This window comes from Primulina tabacum, chromosome 12 (assembly GCF_025594145.1).
Source record: "Primulina tabacum isolate GXHZ01 chromosome 12, ASM2559414v2, whole genome shotgun sequence".
Classification (NCBI taxonomy): domain Eukaryota; kingdom Viridiplantae; phylum Streptophyta; class Magnoliopsida; order Lamiales; family Gesneriaceae; genus Primulina; species Primulina tabacum.
In genome coordinates, this window is record NC_134561.1 from 37,265,229 (window position 1) to 37,287,326 (window position 22,098).

The window sequence follows — 22,098 nt, forward strand, 5'->3', positions numbered from 1 at the left end:
GACTCCAAATACAAAATATATGTTGGTTAAATAATTGAAAATTGATAAAGATTTTTTAATTAAAAAAATAATCTTTTTATGAGGCGCAAACGAGAATTTATACTCTTTCAGACTTTCATCCAGAAGGAAACATAATTCGGTTTCTCATCGAATCGACCAATTGAATTTGATTTAGTCTAGAGTTCATGTTTAGGATGAAGTGAAAATCTTTTTAAATTAACACCCTTAGGTGCTTTGGTGAAGTTTATACTAAAAACATAAATCTTATAATATATTTTCATAAAATAAAATGTATATTATAAATTAATTAAATTTATTTGGGTATTTTTCATCCAAAATGTTCAAAAACATATATAGCTCCATTCATGCCCGCCTTATGGTCCAAATAATTTACCCTAAATCCTTGAATTACAACTCCTTCAACTGAAGAATCCAACTCCAAATTCTCCTAAAATCTTATCAGGTGATTAGGGTTTTAGGTGGTGGTTGAATCTTTGCTGAGTTATGGATTCGGAGAAGGAAACCATGGAAGAGAGCAGGAATCATGAAGAGGAGAAGGATGCGGCTGAAGTTGAAGAAAAGGCCGTTGTTAAGGAAGACGCTGGTGAAGTAGGTGCTGAAAAGTTGGGAGAGAAGGAGGAGAATGGAGATGAAGAAGAGGTGAATGAAAAGGGGGTGGAAATGGGAGAGGAAAAGGGGGAAGGTGAAGGAAATGTTGCGGGAGAAGAGGAAGTGAACGAGGAAGAGCAGGGAAAAGGGGTTGAAGAAGAAGGGAGTGGCGACGAAGGAGAAGATAAAGGAAAAGGGAAAGAAGAACTGAAGGCAAGTTCAAAGAAGGGCTCGAGAACAGGTAAGAGCAAAAATGAGAAAGCGGAATTATCATCACCGAGGACGCCAGGAATTGAGAGGCCAACAAGGGAAAGGAAAACAGTGGATAGATTTGTGGTGAACGCAACTGCTAGGGGATCTGCCACCAAGCTTGTGGCCATTGAGAAGGTACCTTTCAGCCTTGAAATCATAGTCGTTCATGAGAACTTGCAGTTTTCATGCGAATACATTGTTGTTGTTCTTATCATTTCTTGGAAATTTTGGAATTTGGATAGGAGAAAGAAAACTTGAGATGGGAAATACTTGTTAAGAATGCAATTTTAAGTGGGTGAATTGTGTTGATACTTTAGTATTGTGAGTGGAGAGATAACATACAATGTGGAAAGCAGATTGAAGAAAGATTATATATTGACTAGGTTCCCCTGCACATGATGCAGATGAGAAGAATTTATTGGACGTCATTATATGTCCATTAACATTTTTTTGTTATAGATGTGCTCTATTGTGATTTCGGAAATTACAAGGCTGTGTGTAATATTATGCTTTTAAGGGTAAATTGAGGTGGATGAGAAACAAGAGGGAAAATACTTGCTTTTAGTTAAGATCACTTCCATGGTAACAGTGTAGTACTCAGCTGTCTGAATTGAATTTAGTATGCAAAAAGCAATGTGCAAGAATTTTTTAGGGAAGTATTCAATCAAAAACCCCTTAGATTTACATTCATTGTTCTTAGATTTGCCAAAGATTTGGGAGAATGCCTAGAAAATTTGTATAAATAGACTTTAAAGAAGCACCTTAATATTTGATATTTGTTTGAGAGAGGAGGTTTATAAATTATTATTATCAGCACTTACTATATTAACTCTATGCCAACAGGGTCAAGGTACACAGCTTAAGGACATCCCAAATGGTATGATATCATTTTTCCACCTGAATTCAAAGTTACTTTGGCTTTTAGAGTGAAAATCTACATACTGCCCAGATTATTTGTTTTAGGCATCACGGTTGCTGCTTGTTATGATTTGACCGATGTGTCTCTTTGCTTTGGGATGGTTTTGTGATGGTCTACTGGGGGAATGCTTAGGAAGTTTGTAAAATTGGTCTCGTTTTTAAATATAGAACTCAATTTACTGTTTGGACGTATTTTTTTATTTGGTTTCATCTCACTATTTTTGATCCATTACAAGTGTTGTGATATTAGTTTGTGATTTGCACAAGGACCTGGCTGAAGTCTAGCTTGTTGGTGATTGGTCATTGCAAAACAAAGATTTGATCTTTTTGTCAATGTGTGGAAACCACTTTAATCTAAAAGCTGTCCCAGGATGTGTTTTAGAAAAATGTTTTGCATTGAATATTTTGTTAAATACGGGGCAAAAAACTAGAAAATTAATTCCACTAAATGCATAAATTCTAAGTTCTGTACAGTCGTCTATAGTTATATGATGAGTCTCCTCTTCTTTCCACTAACAGAAACTACCTGAACCAACCAAAACGTAACATTCAAGCAGATGGAAAACATTGTTTTAAACGAACTAATGAAACAGCACTACACACAGGTTGCCATCTCAATGCATTATACCTTGCTGGTTTCCGTTTTTATCTCGTTGCTAATATTGGATGAAGTGATGTTATTGGACCTCTATCTTTTTATCTATGTTATGAATTGTTTCAGTGGCTTTCAAGTTGTCTAAGAGAAAAGCTGACGAGAACCTGCAGCTTCTTCACACCATTCTTTTTGGGAAAAAAGCAAAGGTTTTCTTTTTCTAAGTCAAATATTTATGTTCTGCCATCCTGTTATTTTGTTTCATCTTTCTTATGTTCAGGTTTTTCTTAGTGAACTTCTTCCATTAATGTGAAGTTTGATCGCTGAATGCTTTGTTACAGGTGCAAACTTTGAAGAAAAATATAGGCCTCTTTTCTGGTTTTGTATGGATTGAAAATGAGGTATGTTCTTTCTTTTTAGGTTATTTGGTGTTACATCCTCGTTATTTAAGTGTGGGTACCAAGTCCTAGAGGAAGGGAACAGAGGTGTATGGTTAGGCCTATGTGGCAGTTTTCCAGAAAGACCTAGCTACGTTTAAAAACGACAGGCCATGCTTTGTAATCAAACAAGTAAAAAATCCATTGTTTTAAGTTTTTTGGATCTTGAAGTTGAAGATATGATTGTGTATTTTCACATTTTATAGCATAAGTGTCTGGCCCCCTGGGTGATGCTGCGTCATAAATAATGCGTGCATGATCAATTAGCTCAGTTTATAATGGGTGTGTTTGACAGGAAAAGCAGAGAGCTAAAGTTAAAGATAGGCTTGACAAATGTGTCAAAGAAAAATTATTGGATTTTTGTGCTGTCCTTAATATTCCTGTCTCCAAAGCTACTGTAAAGAAGGTAATCTCGTTATGTTTTGTTTCGGAATCATAAATGTTTACTTCTTTAATCATATGCAGTTGTGTTTTCCAGGAAGAACTCTCGGTGAAGTTATTAGAATTCTTAGAATCTCCTCATGCTACGACTGATATCTTACTCGCTGAAAAGGATAAGGTAAGTGTTACAGATTTCAATATGTTTAATCATATTGAAATCCGTAACAGCAAGTCTATCTTGTTTTGTGTTCGCTAATGCGTACAATTGAGCAGCTATATGATATTTCTTTTTTCTTTCGTACAAATCTCTGAAGAGTAAGAAGCGGAAGAGCAAGATCTCAGCAAGCAAAAGTTCTGCTGACATGGCTGCTGGAAAATCGAGAAAGGTTAGGCCTTAATTAATTATAGTTTGCAGGAAAAATATTCTAAATTATATTTTCGAATGCGGAGGACAGATTTAATAAGATCATATTAATATATTATGGACTTACGTTAAAACACTTGCAAGGCACTTTACTTCAATTCAATCTTATTATGTAATAGCGTTGTCTATCCTGGGTATTTGTTTTCAATGCTTCTGATTACATTCCAAAAATGTAATAGTATGTGCAGTTTAAGGTTGTCGGTTTCTACAACTCAGATATGGTTTTTATGACTCCATGGATACCTGTGTTAACTATCTCCTCGCTGCATTGGTGGTTTCTTTTTTCTTTTTCCATTAGTTCAACAATCATAACTCACAGCCCTAATAATCACTATGGATTATGATGTGAGGTCACTATCAGTTTCAAGAGTCTGATATAGCATTTAATGCTTGGTGGCATGGGACCGTTGACTGAAAAAAAAAATTGTTTGCTAAATCAACTCTTATAAACCACTAATTTTCATTTTCCCTGTTGTTTCGTCGTATTGTTTTATTTTGATGTATTGACTTTACATTAATTTTATTATGTCGTTCGGGAAGGGGAAGTAGGATGGGGTTGATGATACTGATAATGAATGGCTTATATCAAATTTCAGAATGGCAAATGCAATTTTTTTTTCAGTTTTCTGCTATGGTCCCATTATCTGGCTAGCAAAGCTGCTGGATTGGCAAGTTAAATAGCCAGTTACATGGACCTATTTTGCATTTGAACCTTCAAATCATGGCAACCAATGTGGGAAAAGTTTATATACCAATACAGTATGTGATTGTGAAATGAGTTTGTGAGCTTGCATGTGGTAGAGTTTTATGTCTTCCGTTAGGTCCTGTATTTGCTTTCACTTTCTAATGGAAGCTGCTCTTATCTGCATTTAGAAACCAAAATTGGACTCTGAATCTGAGAAAAAGAGAAAGCATTCAAGCGAGAAACAAGATGATAAAAGTGAGCATTCAGAAAGTGAAGATGACCAAGACGACGACGATGCTGTTTCTGGAGCAGAAAGTGACAAGGAGACAACTAATTCAGTGGAAGAAGATGATCAAGATGAACCCAAAAAGCAGATGGTTCCTGAGAAGAGATCTTCGAGAACAAGCACCGAAAAGGAATCTGGAAGTAGGATTGAAAAGAAGTCCAAAGCAGCGAGTAAACAAAGCTCTGCCAAAGCGCTAGACACCCCTGGCAATTCTACCAAAAAGTCTTCCAGTTCAAAGAAACATGTTTCCGAAGCTGAATCCAAGAGTGAAGTAAGGACACCCACGACTAAGAAACGAAAAGTTGATAAGCAGAGTGAGGAAACAAGTACACCTCCAAAGGATACATCTTCAAGCAAGAAAAAGGGAAGCAAGTCTTCTACCAAAGTGGTGGAAAAGGATCAAGGTAACCTTCAACTTTCGTTACAGACTCAAGTTGTTCGAAACTATTCCTTGCCCATGATGTTCTGCTTTATGTTTCTACAATGTCCGTTCCTATCCGTAGTTATTAAAAGACAACCAATAACCACTCATGTCGACGTTGCAAATAATGGTGCAATAATTCTTCAATTTAGCTTGAACATCCTGTAAGGTACTTTGGATTGAAATAGTTAAATGTTTCTCTATAATGGTTGATTTTGAGTTTTCAGAATTGCCTGATTCAGTTTTCCAAAGAATTTATTTCAAGGTCTCATTTTAATTTTTTTTAACCTTTCTTGTGATAGGTAAAAAGGGAAGTAGCAAAAATGCCAAGAAAGAACCCACTAAAGAAGAAATGCATGCGGTGGTAACAAATATACTGAAGGAAGTAGATTTTAACACCGTAAGTTGTACTTCTCCATTTTTCGTAGTGTGGGTTGTGGTGGATCTTTTATATCTCATTTACATGTTTCCTATATCCTTAAATGCAGGCAACATTATCTGACATTCTCAAACAACTCGGTATGACATCCTTTATCCTCACCTTTCTTTTCTACTACATTTTAAGGCCATTTTAATCTTCGGTTGATTTGATGTTGACCATTTGGAATGTGAATGACATCAGGAAATCACTTTGGGATAGACCTGATGCATAGGAAATCAGAGATTAAAGAAATAATCACGGAAGTCATAAATAACATGTCCGATGATGAAGATGCAGAGGCGGCGGAATCTGGAGACGATATAGGAAAAGAGAGCAAGGACGACAAGGAGTAAATTAGCAGGCAAAAAATCCTTTCCACTGATAGTTTTAGTCTCAATGACTATATCCTTTGGTAATCTTCCATTCAAATAAATTTCGTCTTCAATCGATCGTTTCACTTTTTGCAGGTTGCTCATCAAGCCATTAAACGCTGTAATCTTGAGCATGTTGCCCTCTTTTAGATGTTGCATTAGCGTTCCGGTTTTCTCTCTTGTCCCTTTTAAAAGTACTGCATAGTTCTTAATTTTATAAATTTTAGTTTATTTATATCCAGAGGCTAAACATCAGTACGAGTTGTAACTTAATTATGTTCTGTCTGAGAAATTGTGAAGGGCGTGTATATTTCAGCTAAACATGGTGCACTGTCCTTTTATTTTTATTCTAACAATTTTCTTATGTTATATATATATATTGTTTTTTTAAAACATTTATTAGATAATTAGGTAACCGGGTGTTTTTTTTCAACGTCGTAATGTATCGAAGTTGTATCTTTAATAAAACCTTTTACAATTTATAAACACAAATCTGGCGTACTATAAATGTACACAGGTGACTATAATTCAATTAGGAGTGAATCGAATAAAAAAGTTATTTTGAGTTTAACTTCAAGATTACTTATACGTTAGTTTATTTGTGTTATATGTATGTATATATACAAAGAAATGCTTTCAAAAATAGGAAAATAGCAATGAATCGAGCGGAAGGGATCTCCTTCTCTCAACCGATTTGAAATATAGTAAGTTTCTTGTGAGACGGTCTTATGGATGTATGTGACATGTTGATTTGATTCATATTAATCGTAAAAAAAGTAATATTTTTGACATAAAAAATAATTTTTTTTTCATAATTTGGGTCAAGTGAGAGATTTGTCTCACTAAAAATTGACATGTGAGGCAGTCTCACAATTGATTTTGTGCTTGAAACAAATACTTACATGGAACCAGGGGCGGAGCCACATGCTCTTTTGCTCGGGCTTAGTCTGGGTGGTTCAATTTTTTTTTTTAAAAAAATGTATATGTAAATTTTGTATAATTTTGAAATAATATGATATTAGCTCGAGTAGATCAATTTTAAATATTAAAGGATTCTAAAGTTTAAAATTCCAGTCCGGACAGAGCCATATTTCTGGAACCCTCTAAAAACAATTAAATTTTTGGCCATGAATCTTCTACCTGTCATATTGTGTATCATAGAGTGAGTTTGATTGTATAGATCCTAGGATGTCCATGTGCACAACATGGTACCATGAACGTCACATTCAAACTCTAAATCTTTTCATCTTAGATTACTTGGGTTGTCTCACCACGTCCCACGTCCCACGTCCGTCCCCTCATAAATTTCTTATCAACCAACGACAACGAAATGCCCCAAATTAAATATCATGACTTTTTTACGTTTCGAACACGATAACAGGTGGTGTTTTGTTGAAAAGAATTTCTCCCCAAGACAAGAAGTGGTTGATATGCTTCAAATTAACGTCTATTCTGAACGTGTATAAATCATTACAATGTGTTTGGTTCTTTCGAAATATGAATTTGGAATTGGATTTAAAATTGGATTTAGAAATTCAAGTATTTGAAATTCCATTTGGTGTTTGGTTTAAAATTTAAAAATAGTATTTACAAATCTATTTCTTGTTTGGATAAAAAACGATTCGAATTTGGAATTTTAAAATTTTATTAAGTTATCCTTAGAAATGATCTAAACATAAATAAAATTTGATGGGATTTGGATAAAAAAAAAAAGTAATTGTATGTTTTTAAAATCCAAATCCCATCAAATCTTATCAAATTTGATGGGATTTGGATATACTCATTGAAATCCCATCAAATTCTAAACAAATTCGAATTCTTTTTTTGAATCACGTTGCCAAACAGTAAAAATAGTATTTTGAAATCCAAATCCCATGAAATCCTCCCAAATCCTGATTATCAAACACACTGTTATTATTCGCTTTATAATTATGATATAACTAGGATTTACTCGACCAGAGCTTATCCTTTCTTAGGAATAGTTCGACCATATTTTTGAGGTACTACACAAATTAATCTAATAATTATAAAGAGAGTTGTTTCATTTTTTTTATGATATAATACATTACACACAAAAACTTCAAACGATAAAAATATTTTTTATTATTATAAATATAGATAAAATCGATCCCGTTTCACGCATTTGTGAGAGGGCTACATACTAAATATGCAAATTGGCATGTGCAACCTTTGCCATGATTGGACAATCCTTGGTAGTACCATCCTTGGGATAATACCGAAATAAATGGTCCAGTGAAATGGTACCGCAGTGAAAGCTGCAGGCTTTGCGCAGCAGAGATTTTGTGGCCATATTTGGTTTTCGGGCGACTTAACCAGCTGCAAGAACAAGTGCAAGTGTCAGTGTGCAACCATATCCCATTTTCACAATCTGACAAAAAGTAAATTTCCAAAATAAGAAATAGGGAATGGCATGAAACAACTGAATAGTCATGCATATGATTTATGAACAACTTATAAAAACCCAAGTCACTTTCAGTCAGTAGTACACGAACTTTGTTTGTTCCCTACACCTTGTTCTTCTTCCTAAATTTATATTTTAGACGAGTCCCTTTTCAATGCCATTCTAAGAATCCGAGTTTGCAAATCCAGGCTGCAAAAACAGGTACGGCTTCTTCTTTTTATCATGGGCTCAATGAAACGTATAAAGGGATCAAAAAATTTTCTAACGAAATCTTTCTTTCTTTCCTCGCTCATTTTTCAAGATCTTGGTGGAGTATGGATATGAAAGATGGCAGCAAAGTTTTGGAACTAAATGTGCGACGTGGGGAGCCAACCCTTGTTCCACCAGCAGACGAAACAGTAAAGGGACTCTACTACTTGTCGAATCTCGATCAGAATATAGCGGTCCTCGTACGTACAATCTACTGCTATAAACCAGGGAAGAAAGGCAATGAAAATGTTGGTGAAGTTATGAAGGACGCATTATCGAAAGTCCTCGTTCATTACTATCCACTCGCCGGACGTCTCGCGGTTAGTTCGGAGAAAAATCTTATAGTGGATTGCACTGGAGAAGGAGCTGTCTTTGTTGAAGCTGAGGCAGATTGTGAAATGGGAGAGTTGGAAGATATCACGAGGCTTGATCAAGAGACACTTGGGAACTTTGTTTATGATATTCCTGGTGCAAAAAATATGTTGGCGATCCCCCCTGTGGTGGCTCAGGTAAGATATATTGTCGCTTGTGCTTATCATCTCCAAGCTTTTATATAATCTTTTTGCCGCAATTTTCTTTCAAGATATGGTATGTCCTGTTAGAATCCAATGATCTAGTTTGTGCCCTCTTGTACACATCCTTCTAATGGACTCATTTGATCCGGTTAAATCCGATTCATCCGATCACAATCGAATGGAGGCCTTCCATTCAGATTAATTAATATGGCATGTCTTGTTAGAATCCAGTTTTACTTTATATGTCCTTTTGCACTCTTGTGATGCACCATTCGATCTGGTAAATCTGAATCATCTGATCACAATCTAAGAGACAAACTGGTAGAGTAGGTATCCAACAGCCAACTTGTGGCTTGAGTTTTATTGATTAAAATCAATCTTTATTTTAATAATATTTTATGATTTTATCCAATTATGACATTTATTTTATCTGTATATACATGCAATCTACATAGATAAAGTTCTTGAATATACAACAAGTATCATGAGGTCTGCCTCGCAATGTAAGATCATTAAACTCATTAGGAAGTGTACCGTATATTCTGAACAGGTTCATAGTCGATTATGCCGCCTAAAAAAAGATAAAGCTCGCTTGAGCTTGAGACTAACATCTGTGATGTAAACACAATGTTTCATTGGTAAGAGTATGAAGACGTTTATTCACAGAGATGAGTGATATTTTGATGATGCATTGAACAATCCTTTATCGGACTCTTCAAGTGATTATCACTTATCGGGTGGAATAGTATGCGGTTATGGTTGTACATCATTAGTCCTTTGACCCGGGATAACGCGGAGGCTCTGTGTAATAGCATGCACTTTGATCCGTTTACCGATTCCATTGAGGGTCATCAGGTAGCGAGGTTGGGTTTAGTTTCGAAATACGTAGAAGTCAATGTATTGTAGTCAGGGATTAAACGGTCACCTACGGTTGAAGATATCTTATGTAATCTGATAAGTTAATAATGCAAAAAGTCTCTGACCAAAGTAAGACATGTGTTTTAGGAAATGTGTTTTCCTAGTTGTATATACGATACGACTAATATTACTCAAAGATATATCACATCGTTATCGAATTCATTTGTAACTCTCGATATACCAATGGTTGCCGATTCGATTGAGATATACGAGTTGAAGATACCGTATTGTACGCTAACCATAACTTAAGGTTCTTGCAGACAATATCGACGATACCTAGGAGATCATGGGGCGAATCCCGATCTTGGGCTTCCTCGGGGGCCTTGTCCCATCTTGGGTTCTCACTGGGGCCTTTTCCCTCACGGGCTTTTACATGCATCATTACTCACAGGACTCTCCACACCAGGTTGGTGGAGTGGTACCTCTCCAAGTCTCGAACACATGACCTCCTGGCATAAGTACATAGTTCAAATAGACTTGGTACTAATTGAGCTACTTATTCCATAGTTGAATAACATACAAAACTTTTACATCAAAATCTCCCTTATCTTGTTTTCACGAAATTTTGGCCACCATCTTTCCACCGCGCCGTCATCGGGATTTTAAAATTTCGGTGATCCAAGCTCGATACAAATTTTGTTTTGATCTCTAGTGCGATCTATACGAAGAATCAAGTCTCTAGTCGTGGATCTGACTAGATGATCGAAGAAAGGTGGAGATCCATTCATAGATATTTACAAAAAAAAAAATGATATTACCGCTTAAAAACCGAAATAGTTGGAGCCGGCGTAACATACGTAAAGGTAAGTCAAATCTAAACAACTTATGAATAATATGGATGTTTGAACGTCAAAATAAAAAAATTAAACTTCTGCTACATCTTGAATACGAGAAAACGATACATCAACACGATCTATGTCCACTCTTCATTGGACATGTGTATGGCCTTCTGTGCAATGAAGGACCAGATATTTCAACCGGTGGATAATAGACTTTTCCAGCCGGAGTCGCCATCGTGTCAATCGTAAATGCTCACGTTTATATGACGCATCATATGGTCCAACAGCTCTGATTGGCTAGCTCTCTCGGCAGTTTCTTAGCCATGGATGAATTTATACGAGGCAACTACGCGGCTCCTTTGCATGCCTTCTACTTCATGTCGAAGGATTTTGTTTGGATTGGTTGTGAATATACAAAGTAATTATAATTTAATACATGTGACAATTAATTATTAATGAAAATCTGTTTTTCTCATTTTTAATTTTGATCGGTTAATTTTGAAAATCTGTTTTTGTATACTTGGTTTTTTATTTTTAATTATTTTGATTCAACCGATATTATGTCCGACAAATCAACATCTTTCGATGTAATGTTTAGCATTTCTCGATGCCAGATCAGCAGTTTGGCAAAATAGCTGGAAGTTAAAAGTTACTATATCAAAACCAGTGTTTTAAAAAGCTCGCTTAAGCTTGAAGCTCGACAAAAACGTCTCGCTCGGAGAAAAGCAGAAAAAACGGTTAAACTGTAGTTTGATCGAATTAAGCGTAACTAAGGTGTTTAATTAAGTATGCTTAAGCACAATTAATCGCATCTATTTGTTTTTACATTTTTAATTTTGAAGATATGTCTTTTTATTTTAAAATAATAAATTAGGTTTATAATTTCGATGTTTATTTTTAAATTTTAATTATGATTAAGTATGTTTGATAATGATTCGACAAATATTTAGCATTTTTTAATGTGGTCTAATTGCAAAAACAAATAAAGATTGCAATTTTGAAATTTTTATGCTTTTATAAATATGATAATTAATGCATTAGAATTAAATTTATCACATTTATGTATTATTTTATCTATTTATTGGTTTGAGATAATTACAATTACACTAAAAATAAAAAACGTTTTTTCACACTTAAGCATGTGTTAATCTCTCTTAAGCTTGAAAAGCTTGGAGCTCGATATCCGCGCTTCGGGGCGCTTCACGTTTTTTAGAACCTTGATCAAAACTAAACAACTTACTGAACCACAACTCAAAATTGAACAAGTTAATTAGTCGACCAAACACATATAGAGCTTCCTAGCTAATGCATTAGCTGTGAGATTTGCTGATATTTTTACAAAACCAAAAGCGAAATATGTTTAAGATTGTATATGTAATGCTAAGATTTTTACCAAGACTAGAAGAATGTGAAACAGAGCTATTCAAAGGATCGACAACCAAAAAGAGCCTGTGTATTCACTTATTTCTCAGATATTAAGTTTAAAATTTCTTGCAGGTAACGAAGTTCAAATGTGGAGGCTTTGTTCTTGGACTGTGCGTGAACCATTGCATGTTCGATGGGATTGCAGCAATGGAGTTTGTGAATTCTTGGAGTGAGACAGCGAGAGGAATCCCACTCAAATGCCCTCCATCAATCGACAGAAGCATCCTCAAATCAAGAGACCCTCCCCACTTCGAATTCCCCCACCACGAGTTTGCAGAGATTGAAGACATATCCAACACTTCTGAACTTTACAACAATCAAGAAATTCAATACAGATCCTTCTGCTTCGACCCCGAAAAACTCCAGAACATAAAAAACAAAGCCTTAGAAGGTCACCTAGCCCTACAAAAATGCAGCACATTTGAAGCCCTCTCGGCGTTCGTTTGGCGAGCCAGAATCAAGGCACTGAACTTGGTTCCAGACCAACAAACCAAACTCCTATTCGCAGTTGATGGACGATCAAGATTTGAGCCACATGTCCCGGAAAAATACTTTGGGAATGCAATAGTTTTAACAAACGCACTCTGTACAGCTGGAGAAATCCTCGAAAACCCGCTTTCCTATACCGTTAAACTGGTCCAAGAAGCTGTTAAAATGGTGACAGATGAGTATATGAGATCAGCTATAGATTATTTTGAAGTGACTCGAGCTAGGCCATCCTTGGCTGCAACTTTGCTTATTACTACCTGGTCCAGGCTATCGTTTCATACGACAGATTTCGGCTGGGGGGAGCCGGTTGCATCGGGACCAGTCGGATTGCCGGAAAAGGAAGTGATTCTGTTTCTTCCTCATGGTGAAGAAAGGAAGAGTATCAATGTGCTTCTTGGATTGCCAGCCTCTACTATGGAAATATTTGAACAACTGGTGTTGCAAATATAGTATCAAGACAATAGTCACTATAATTATTTTCTTGGTTTCTATTTTGGTTGTGTTTTTGTCATGCAAGTTTATATAAATAAAAGATATATACTTGAAATAACTCTACATTGATATTTGTTGGAATTCACCACAAAGATTTTAAAAATAACTTGTTTGAATTTAAAATTTATTGTCAAATGGATTTACTCAAACAATTAATAAATTTAAAATTCCTGGTTTCGAAATCTATCGATCCAAATGTAACATTAAGGGAATTGAGTGTGAAACAAAGTTTTTCTACCTACCATTGATGATAGAATGTGCCAAATTCCTTTGTACTTTTTTCCTTTTTGAAAGATTGTGTATTTCTGGACATATGATTTTAATATTATAAATTATTTCTCACGTTGTTTGTGAAAGAAGCATATTTTGTTGAAGAAGTGTACTTCAAGGTTACCACATTGATTTGGCAGCATGAGTTTTAAGTTTTAACCTCAAACAAATAATAGTTAATCTCCATATTTGGTTATTGGACAGGTTTAATACAACAATATCCCATTTTCTCAAAATCTTGCAAAAAGTAAATTTCCAAAAAAGGAAAAAAACAAGGGAATGACAGGAAACAACTCTTGAATTTCTCTAGAAATATCTCCATTGATTAATCTTTGATTATGAACATGTTAGATCCCAAGTCACTGTCAGTATCACACAATCTTTGATTAACCGAAACTCATACCATTTCCAATTCCCAACACCTATGTATATTTATATTTAGACCAATCTCTTCATTCTGATTCTAATAATCTGAGTTTTCAAATCCAGGCTGCATCATCAGGGAACAGCAGGCTGGAAAAAACATTAAAAAGGGTATTAAATTTTTCGAAATAATTGTTTTCGTTTACTTGCTCAGTAACTTTTTATGATCTTGGTCAAGTATGGATCTGAAAGATGAAAGCAGAGTTGTTGAACTAGCTGTGAAACGAGGGGAGCCAACCCTTGTTCCACCAGCAGATGAAACAATTAAGGGCCTCTACTTCTTGTCGAATCTTGATCAGAATATAGCGGTTATGGTACGTACGATCTACTGCTATAAATCAGGGGAGAAAGGCAACGAAAATGTTGGTGAAGTGATCAAGGATGCATTGTCAAAAATCCTTGTGCATTACTATCCACTCGCGGGGCGTCTTACTATTAGCTCTGAGATGAAACTCACAGTGGATTGTACTGGAGAAGGGGTTGTTTTTGTTGAAGCTGAGGCAGATTGTGAAATAGGAGAGTTGGGAGATATTAAGAGGCTTGATCAAGAGACACTTGGGAAGCTTGTTTATGATATTCCTGGTGCAAAGAGTGTATTGGAAATTCCTCCCTTGATGGCTCAAGTAAGATTTTCTATGATCACTTGTTGGGGATATTCTCTCATTGAAAAAATTACAAAATTAAATCCTCTAACTTGGCTTATTTTTTATTTTAATCTTATTAGTCAACCCAATAATTTGAGTTTATTTTTCCACTTGTAATATTTATTGTGGCTTGCTGACATTGCAACGGACATTATATTGATGATTCAGTTGGATTTTTCTGGTAAAAGGGTGCATGTAACATGTTTTTTTTTTAATACTATCCCTATATGGAGTCTGAATATTAATAGCATCTCACGTCAGTACTCCGACAAAAATGATTTAAAATGGAAACAATTACCAAGTTATTGTACTAAGACCAAACTTAAACAATTTACAACTCTAAGACAATGAAGTGATGATCCGGCTGCTCGTATGTATGAGAATACATACACTAGCTAACTTAAATTGCTATAATTTTATGATTACAAATTACTGGTTATTCACAAATTATTGCCTGAACAATAAAAATATCAGGGAATTAGTACATTGATAAGCTTATGAATTTTCTTGCAGGTAACAAAATTCAAATGCGGGGGATTTGTTATTGGACTATGCATGAACCATTGCATGTTCGATGGGATTGGAGCAATGGAATTTGTCAATTGTTGGAGTGAGATAGCAAGAGGAATCCCACTTAAAATCCCTCCATTCATCGACAGAAGCATCCTCAAATCAAGAAACCCTCCCCACTTCGAATTCCCCCACCATGAATTTGCAGAGATTGAAGACATATCCAACATTTCTGAACTTTATAACAATCAAGAAATGCACTACAAATCCTTCTGTTTCGACCCCGAAAAACTCCAGAACATAAAAAACAAAGCCTCGGAAGATCACCAAACCCTAAAAAAGTGCAGCACATTCGAAGCCCTTACCGCATTCGTTTGGCGAGCCCGAATCCAGGCACTGAACCTGAATCCACACCAACAAACGAAACTCCTATTCCCAGTCAATGCACGATCAAGACTAGAGCCACCCATACCGGAAAAGTACTTTGGGAATGCAATAGTTTTAACAAGCTCACTCTGCAGTGTAGGAGAGGTACTAGAAAACCCGCTTTCGTACACCGTAAAACTGGTTCAAGAAGCTGTTAAAATGGTGACAGATGAGTATATGAGATCAGCTATAGATTATGTCGAAGTGACTCGAGCTAAGCCATCTTTGGCTGCAACCTTGCTGATTACTACTTGGTCCAGGCTATCGTTTCATACAACAGATTTTGGTTGGGGGGAGCCGGCTGTATCGGTGCCGGTCGTGTTGCCGGGAAAAGAATTAGTTCTGTTTCTTCCTCATGGCAAAGAAAGGAAGAGTGTTAATGTGGTGCTTGGATTGCCAGCTTCTGCTATGCAGATATTTGGACAGCTTGTGCTGCAAATATAGTATAAGGGATCGCAATCGAATCTGTTTCTTGTGCTTGTAAAGTGTTCTTGAAACTGGTTTTTTCTCTCTTTTTTGTACAACTAATGGTTCCATCTTTATATTTAGCGAGCGGATATAGATTTACCATCGCAGATATTAGCGATTTAAACCAACATTTTATCGAACGAATCTTGAAATACGTCGTTAAATTAGCGAAGTGTTAATCTCTTGCTTAATCAGCCAAATTTTTGTGCTCATGTATGAAAATAATAAGCCAGATAATTCCTTAATCACGACGCCTTAATTTATTATATTTCTTGTTTTTGTATTTTCTAAAATAAAGACTCAGACTCCTTAACCTCGGCTCCGCTTTCGTATACCGTAAAATCGATCCAGAGATGAGTACATGAGATCAGCTATAGATTATTTCCAAGTGACTCGAGCCAGGCCATCCTTGGCTGCAACTTTTCTTATTACTTCTTGGTCCATGCTATCGTTTCATACGACATATTTTTGGTTGGGGGAAGCCGACAGCGTCGAGGCCAAACATGTTGCCTGAAAATGAAGTGATTATGTTTCTTCCTCATGGTGAAGAAAGGAAGAATATCAATGTGCTTCTTGGATTGCCAGCTTCTGCTATGGAGATGTGAGCATGCAAATATAGAATCTTTTGTATTATAAGTTGTGGTTTGGGCTTTTGGCTCTGGTTTCTGTTATGTTAAAAGTTGTGGGCTCCCAATAAGTAGCAAACACATTAAGTTGGGCTTTAACTAGATAATTGGCCCATTGCATCCTAAAATATTTCCAATTATTACTAAGGCTGAGTTTAATTGTAAAATTTATTAATAAAAGAGTATATGTAACAATAAATGGAGTGCAAGTAACAATTTTCTTATTCCATAGTAGGAGAGTTGTTACCTGTATATTTTTACATGTACAAGATGTTCATATGATCATCTGTAAGCGCGTCTCGTATATTTTTTTTGTTTTGAATTCAGATGATAACTTGAGCATTATCTTATACGAAAAACCACAAAGAGTTCTTGACTTTTGCACAAATTTTGATATAAAGACTACCGCAGAAAATTGAAGGTCATTTTCATGCATTTTTAGTCATACTTATATTAGGTCCTCGTCATGCCCTGACGAGTGACGATTTAACAAAGGAAAGTTAGAGTTCGAACTTGAGCTCGAGCTCTACTCTAGTAATTCTTGGCTTCCGCGAGCTGAGTTTGAGGATTGAATTTTATTTTTAATTAAAAAAGCGCCTTTTTAAAAAAAAATAACTAAAGGTATCGTATGAAATTCATGATAAAATTAAAGGTGGACTAATGAATTAATACTTCTACGAAAAAGAAAATACATAAATTAATTTTATAAAACTGATACTCGAATTTTACTCGTCGAATTTTAACTCAACTCGAGAATGTACTCAGCTCGATTCGAGTTCGATCGAATATGTGTCTCTAATAAGTTTTAACATTTCTCGCAAAATTAAAATTAAATTTTCCCCACAATCCTCAAATCAAGTGTACGTATACAAAACCAAACAACACTTGCTCAAATAATATGTGCATTATATTATTTATCATAGGGAATTTTTGTCTTTTTTAAAAAAATTAGGAGGCCAATTTTTAAAAAAAAAAAAATTGATCAGGGGCAATGGGGTATGATCACAAAAGAGACAAATTGTTTGGCTCTAAAAATCACCAAAAGTTGCAATCTAAGGTTAGCATACACCCGAATCATTAAAAATCATACAAATATTGATTATTGTGATCAATCTGAAATTAAAATTCAGAAATTAGAATTAGACGATTTAAAATTTACAGAGTCAATTTTGTTAGATGAGTCTCAAACCCGACCAAAACCATGAATAAATATGATTTTGTATGTCAAAATATTTATTTTCATATTAAATATGGATCAGGTCGACCCGTATCATGTATATATATGCTTATGAGATGATATCACAAGAAACTTTTAATAATTTAGAGAAAAGAAAATATCACCTAATAAATATCTATATATCTTACCATTGTGTGGTAGAAGAGATCATGAAAATCCTCTCCAAGAGATTTTCATTAAAAGTTTTGAGATAAAATATTTAATTTTTTTGTGCCATCATAATCAATAAACCGTTACGATCGTAGTGTCATTACATTAGTAAATTATTTGTTCTTAAAACTCGAGTATTATTCGTAGTAGGATCTGTTCATTTTGGTGCATCAGTAGTAGAAAAGTCTAACGTCCAAATCAGATGGGATAAAAAAAATGTATATATCCGTCAACGAGATTTGGATCATCTGCTGTGGTTGAAAATACAGTATCTGGTGCAGTGCATTTTTTACACGAGATGATCAATAGTAGAAAAGTCTAACGTCCAGATCAGTTGAGACAAAACAAAGTATATATCCATCAACGAGATTTGGATCATCTGCTGTGGTTGAAAATACAGTATCTAGTGTTGTGTTTTTTTTACATGAGACGATCAGTTGATCATCTGATGGACCTCAGACACTGTCAGATAAAATTGAAAAATTGTCAGAGAAAACAAAATGATCAACTGATCATATCGTGTAAAAAATATATACAACACCAACTGTTGTGTTTTCAGCCACAATAGATGATTGCATGCTATATTTTACTAATCAAATCCAACCAAATTTTAAAACCGGGTAAAATAAAACCCGAACCATTTTCCCAGGTAGTACTGAATTTGAATGTATATGGTTACAGGCCTATGAGGTGAGTTAAACCCCTCAACTAACCATGCAATAGACTCCACGTGCTGTATTTAACCATGGTTAAATTTTTCCTCTGCTAATTTCCCATTCATTCATGAAATAGAGAAATCAATGCTCCGCACGCTTTCATGGCTTCTCTTCAATTCCATCCCCTCCAATACCCTAATTAAATAGCGATTCAATACGCATACGCACATTCAATCGAGCGCACTTCTCGGAGCTGATCCCTCGATCGCAAGTCTAAGCAAAAGGTGAAGCAAAGGGATCTCTGTATGGATTATGCTATTTTGCTGCCGCTGCGAAAAACTCTGCCATTTTTGTCTGCTCTGAGTTTTCTGATCGCACACCTACATTTTAACTTCAATGCTCTGCAGTCTGTCTGTCCCCATGTTAATGTTCATGTTTGTGTGTATCATGCATAAATATACGGATGGGTTTTGTAGTGTTGCTGTGTTGGTGTTGTTTCGTCGGTTGTTGGATGGTTTTTCTTTTGTTTGCTTTCTGTATCTGATTTTTGTGATTGCATTTATTAGGAAAGGAGCTTTGTGTTCGGGGAAAAAATTCGGCTGTGGGCTCTTTTCCCGTGATTGTGTTAAAAGCGATGTCGGGGAACTTACCCTTTTGATGCTTAAATTCTGAGAAAAATTTCACGTAGACTTTCATCGAACACCCACTCTCGTCTTCCTCTATATATGTAACAGCTCTCTTTTCCCGAGTCAAATCTCTGGTATTCTTGCCTTTGTGAGTATTGAAATGTTTTTCGATTCAGATGTTGAAACTTGCTTCCCACACGATTGATTTTATTTTATTTTTCTACTTTTTTTATTTCCTTTGCTGTTTGTGTTGATTTGAATCGGTTTAATGGGTTCTGTTTCAGAGATTTGCAGTCGTGAAATCGAAATCAAAGCTGTCAAGTCACGTCGAAGCTTTTCATCGTTCTCTCTCCAGTTCAGTCAAAGGAAAATGTAAAGCTGATTTAGGCTTCATTCGTGCAGTTCCTACAGTTCACTCTCTGGCGGTGATTTTCTCGATTCCCGCTGGTTTAAGCCTATTCCTGCTAGCTTAGCTTCTGTGCGGCCCCGACTTGACTCGGATATATCCAACTCCCTAACGTTTCCTTTCGGCAAAAATACAGCTCCGAGTTGAAATATTCGGCGCCGGCAAAACAAATGAGGCCCGAATCATCATTACGGCGGCGAAGAATCGCTTCATTTACTGCGGTTTTGGCGGTCACATTCTCGCTCCTCGTCATTCAAACCTATTCAGGTACTTGTTTATTGTAACACACAAACCATATGTGGGTTTTCTGTGCATTAAGTTCTTAGTTTATGGCGGAAATCATATCACTAAATATTAATATTCGTTGCTGTATTTTTGTTTGATTTCTATTTCATTGGGTTTCCTTCTTGTTTCAGATCATTGTAAATTGCAGGTCAGTAAAGTTTTAACTGAGAAGAAGAATTTAATGGAAACCCAGAACACATCCTCTGTCAATACTCATCGCAAGCTGCTTGTTCTTGGTAATTTCCATTTCTTGCATATTCCGAATTACCATATATAATTATGAATAAATGGATTCGTAGGCATTCTTTGAACTAACTAACTTTTCGGGCAAGAAATATATTTTTACCATTAAATATGAATCATCTTTTGGATAAAGTGCACACATGTGTACGCTCAGTGTGTATGTAACAAATAGTACACACACTGTGAGTCTGCTCACTGTGCGCACTACGCCACAGTCGTCGGGTTGTGCAGTGCGCCACCGGCATATACGGCCTCAGCCCACTTTTTCTTCTCAGTTGTCGAGTACGGTTCTGCCTACTATAGGTGGCAGCAACTTCTACGTATCATTTTTCCTAACACGCGCCCCATACATCGTACACCTCCTGCTGTCTTCTACCTCCAATAACCCTGTAATAATATCACCCTAATTATCCAATAGAGTGGCTAATTATTTTGTTTCTCTGCATTTAATCACGTTGCTATCTAAAAGAATCACATGCACCGATGCACGTGTGCATTGATAAGACTGACGTCGTATGAAAGGAGCGCATTTTAGCAAAGTTAATGTGTAGGTTAGTGGGTCTTATAATTTATTATTATTATTGAACAAAAGTATAAAGGACCTTTTTGGTGGCTTCTTTGATAGCCCATATTATGTTGACAGGGTGTATTTTAGCATGGACAGTTGTTAGAAAGTGGAAACCATCCATTTGAATGAAGTCCTCCTCCTCTATTCTCCATGCAAAATCCCTCTTTTGTTCAGATGTCCCTTTCTAAAGGCCTTTGCTCTTTGTCCAAGAATTTTATTACAACCATTTTTGATATACAATTAATTCTGACATTTCAATATATTTTGCAATATCAAATACTAGAAATTAAGTACACGTTGTAAAAAAAGAACATAAATTAAGTAAACATTTTGTTGTTTGTGAGAAAGGGTTTTTCTTTGGTGTAGTTTTAATTTCTAACATAAATTCATAATATATGCAATTAATGACCCTTCAAAAGCCAAAATCTTGCATAATTAGTAGGTCTCATGATTCGTTTTGAGATCAGATATCGGTTATGTCAACTTATTCTTATCCATATTTCTGCAATTTTTGAATAGCTACAACTATAATTTTCGATATTGTCAACTTCGATTCATATGAAAGAATGGGACTTTTTTTTCTTTCTAAAAAAGTGTCATTTCAAGATCATGATTGGTTTTGCACTGAAGTTTTGTTTGTATTTTTTGGGTTCTTTGACAGCTCCGAGAAAAGAAGATGAAAAGGGTAATGAAAAGAAAGTGGAGCCCAACAGAATCTGGAGCGAAAGGTGTTCAAAATCAGACATAGTGATCAGCCAAGGCGCCACCGAGCCGCTGCCCAACGGCATCCCCACGTACACGGTGGAGATAATGAACGTCTGCGTCTCCGGCTGCGACATTTCCGCCATCCACCTCAGCTGCGGCTGGTTCAGCTCCGCCCGCCTCGTGAATCCCAGAGTTTTCAAGCGTCTCCGATTCGACGATTGTCTCGTTAACGACGGCAAGCCACTCGTCAACGGCCGCACGCTCTCCTTCCAATACGCCAACACCTTCCGCTACCCCCTCTCGGTCTCCTCCGTCACTTGCTGACTTCCGGGACAAGCTCCGATCCGACAAGAGAAATTAAAGAAAAAAATCAAGATTTTATACTATAATTTTTAAGAAATTCCACTGCTAACCAACAATTTTAAATATAGCGATACAGGGTTGTGTAAAGCAACTTAGAAGCAGATCGAAGGCGAAAAATAGTGAAGAAGTCATCTATTGAATTATTCTATCAGGAAATCTGATTTTTTTCTGCTTTATTTTGCTTTATGCTTGATCGGAAATTAGTCGTTTTTGTAGAATTGTAAACGCCTGGAGAAAATATAGGTTTGGTTGTGAGTGAAAGATGAGAGATCTATTAATTATTATCGTGTTAGTTTATGAAATATTATTTTTATTATTTTCTTTCTTGGTGTTGGTTTTAATTTGACTTGATTACTATCGCAATTATTCATATAGAAATGTAAGGCAAAAACTTACGTGAGACGAT

The 22,098-nt window shown here is 35.8% G+C and overlaps 4 protein-coding genes across 5 annotated transcripts; all 4 read left to right on the plus strand.

Moving 5' to 3' along the window:
- The first annotated feature begins 322 nt into the window (after positions 1–322).
- On the plus strand, positions 323–6,190 carry LOC142520608 (DEK domain-containing chromatin-associated protein 1-like). The gene is made up of 12 exons (XM_075623660.1): positions 323–996; positions 1,705–1,738; positions 2,501–2,580; positions 2,713–2,772; positions 3,104–3,214; positions 3,287–3,367; positions 3,504–3,575; positions 4,487–4,988; positions 5,308–5,405; positions 5,494–5,524; positions 5,628–5,787; positions 5,894–6,190. Exons 1-11 carry the CDS (start codon positions 505–507, stop codon positions 5,777–5,779), a joined length of 1,713 nt encoding a protein of 570 aa, XP_075479775.1. The 5' UTR covers positions 323–504; the 3' UTR covers positions 5,780–5,787; positions 5,894–6,190.
- Positions 6,191–8,528: 2,338 nt separating this feature from the next.
- Positions 8,529–13,044, plus strand: LOC142520925 (omega-hydroxypalmitate O-feruloyl transferase-like). The gene is made up of 2 exons (XM_075624081.1): positions 8,529–8,977; positions 12,178–13,044. The coding sequence occupies exons 1-2, from the start codon at positions 8,534–8,536 to the stop codon at positions 13,042–13,044; spliced, it is 1,311 nt and encodes a 436-aa protein (XP_075480196.1). The 5' UTR covers positions 8,529–8,533.
- Positions 13,045–13,723: 679 nt separating this feature from the next.
- LOC142520809 (omega-hydroxypalmitate O-feruloyl transferase-like) lies at positions 13,724–15,909 on the plus strand. Its single transcript, XM_075623955.1, has 2 exons — positions 13,724–14,402; positions 14,937–15,909. The coding sequence occupies exons 1-2, from the start codon at positions 13,959–13,961 to the stop codon at positions 15,801–15,803; spliced, it is 1,311 nt and encodes a 436-aa protein (XP_075480070.1). The 5' UTR covers positions 13,724–13,958; the 3' UTR covers positions 15,804–15,909.
- Positions 15,910–18,641: 2,732 nt separating this feature from the next.
- LOC142520971 (protein TAPETUM DETERMINANT 1) lies at positions 18,642–21,933 on the plus strand. 2 transcript variants are annotated; one of them, XM_075624137.1, is made up of 5 exons: positions 18,642–18,780; positions 19,063–19,270; positions 19,407–19,795; positions 19,945–20,049; positions 21,286–21,933. In XM_075624137.1, exons 3-5 carry the CDS (start codon positions 19,699–19,701, stop codon positions 21,651–21,653), a joined length of 570 nt encoding a protein of 189 aa, XP_075480252.1. In that variant the 5' UTR covers positions 18,642–18,780; positions 19,063–19,270; positions 19,407–19,698; the 3' UTR covers positions 21,654–21,933. The 2 variants fall into 2 exon arrangements, with proteins under 2 accessions (XP_075480252.1, XP_075480251.1); XM_075624136.1 differs by lacking the exon at positions 19,063–19,270.
- Positions 21,934–22,098: the final 165 nt, after the last annotated feature.

Coding starts and splice junctions, on each gene's coding strand:
- LOC142520608 (XM_075623660.1), top strand. CDS start 505: ATGGATTCGGAGAAGGAAACCATGGAAGAGAGCAGGAATCATGAAGAG. Junction 1,739..2,500: donor GCTTAAGGACATCCCAAATG/GTATGATATCAT, acceptor GAATTGTTTCAG/TGGCTTTCAAGTTGTCTAAG. Junction 5,525..5,627: donor TGACATTCTCAAACAACTCG/GTATGACATCCT, acceptor GAATGACATCAG/GAAATCACTTTGGGATAGAC.
- LOC142520925 (XM_075624081.1), top strand. CDS start 8,534: ATGGATATGAAAGATGGCAGCAAAGTTTTGGAACTAAATGTGCGACGT. Junction 8,978..12,177: donor TCCCCCCTGTGGTGGCTCAG/GTAAGATATATT, acceptor AATTTCTTGCAG/GTAACGAAGTTCAAATGTGG.
- LOC142520809 (XM_075623955.1), top strand. CDS start 13,959: ATGGATCTGAAAGATGAAAGCAGAGTTGTTGAACTAGCTGTGAAACGA. Junction 14,403..14,936: donor TTCCTCCCTTGATGGCTCAA/GTAAGATTTTCT, acceptor ATTTTCTTGCAG/GTAACAAAATTCAAATGCGG.
- LOC142520971 (XM_075624137.1), top strand. CDS start 19,699: ATGAGGCCCGAATCATCATTACGGCGGCGAAGAATCGCTTCATTTACT. Junction 19,796..19,944: donor CGTCATTCAAACCTATTCAG/GTACTTGTTTAT, acceptor TTCTTGTTTCAG/ATCATTGTAAATTGCAGGTC. Junction 20,050..21,285: donor TCGCAAGCTGCTTGTTCTTG/GTAATTTCCATT, acceptor GTTCTTTGACAG/CTCCGAGAAAAGAAGATGAA.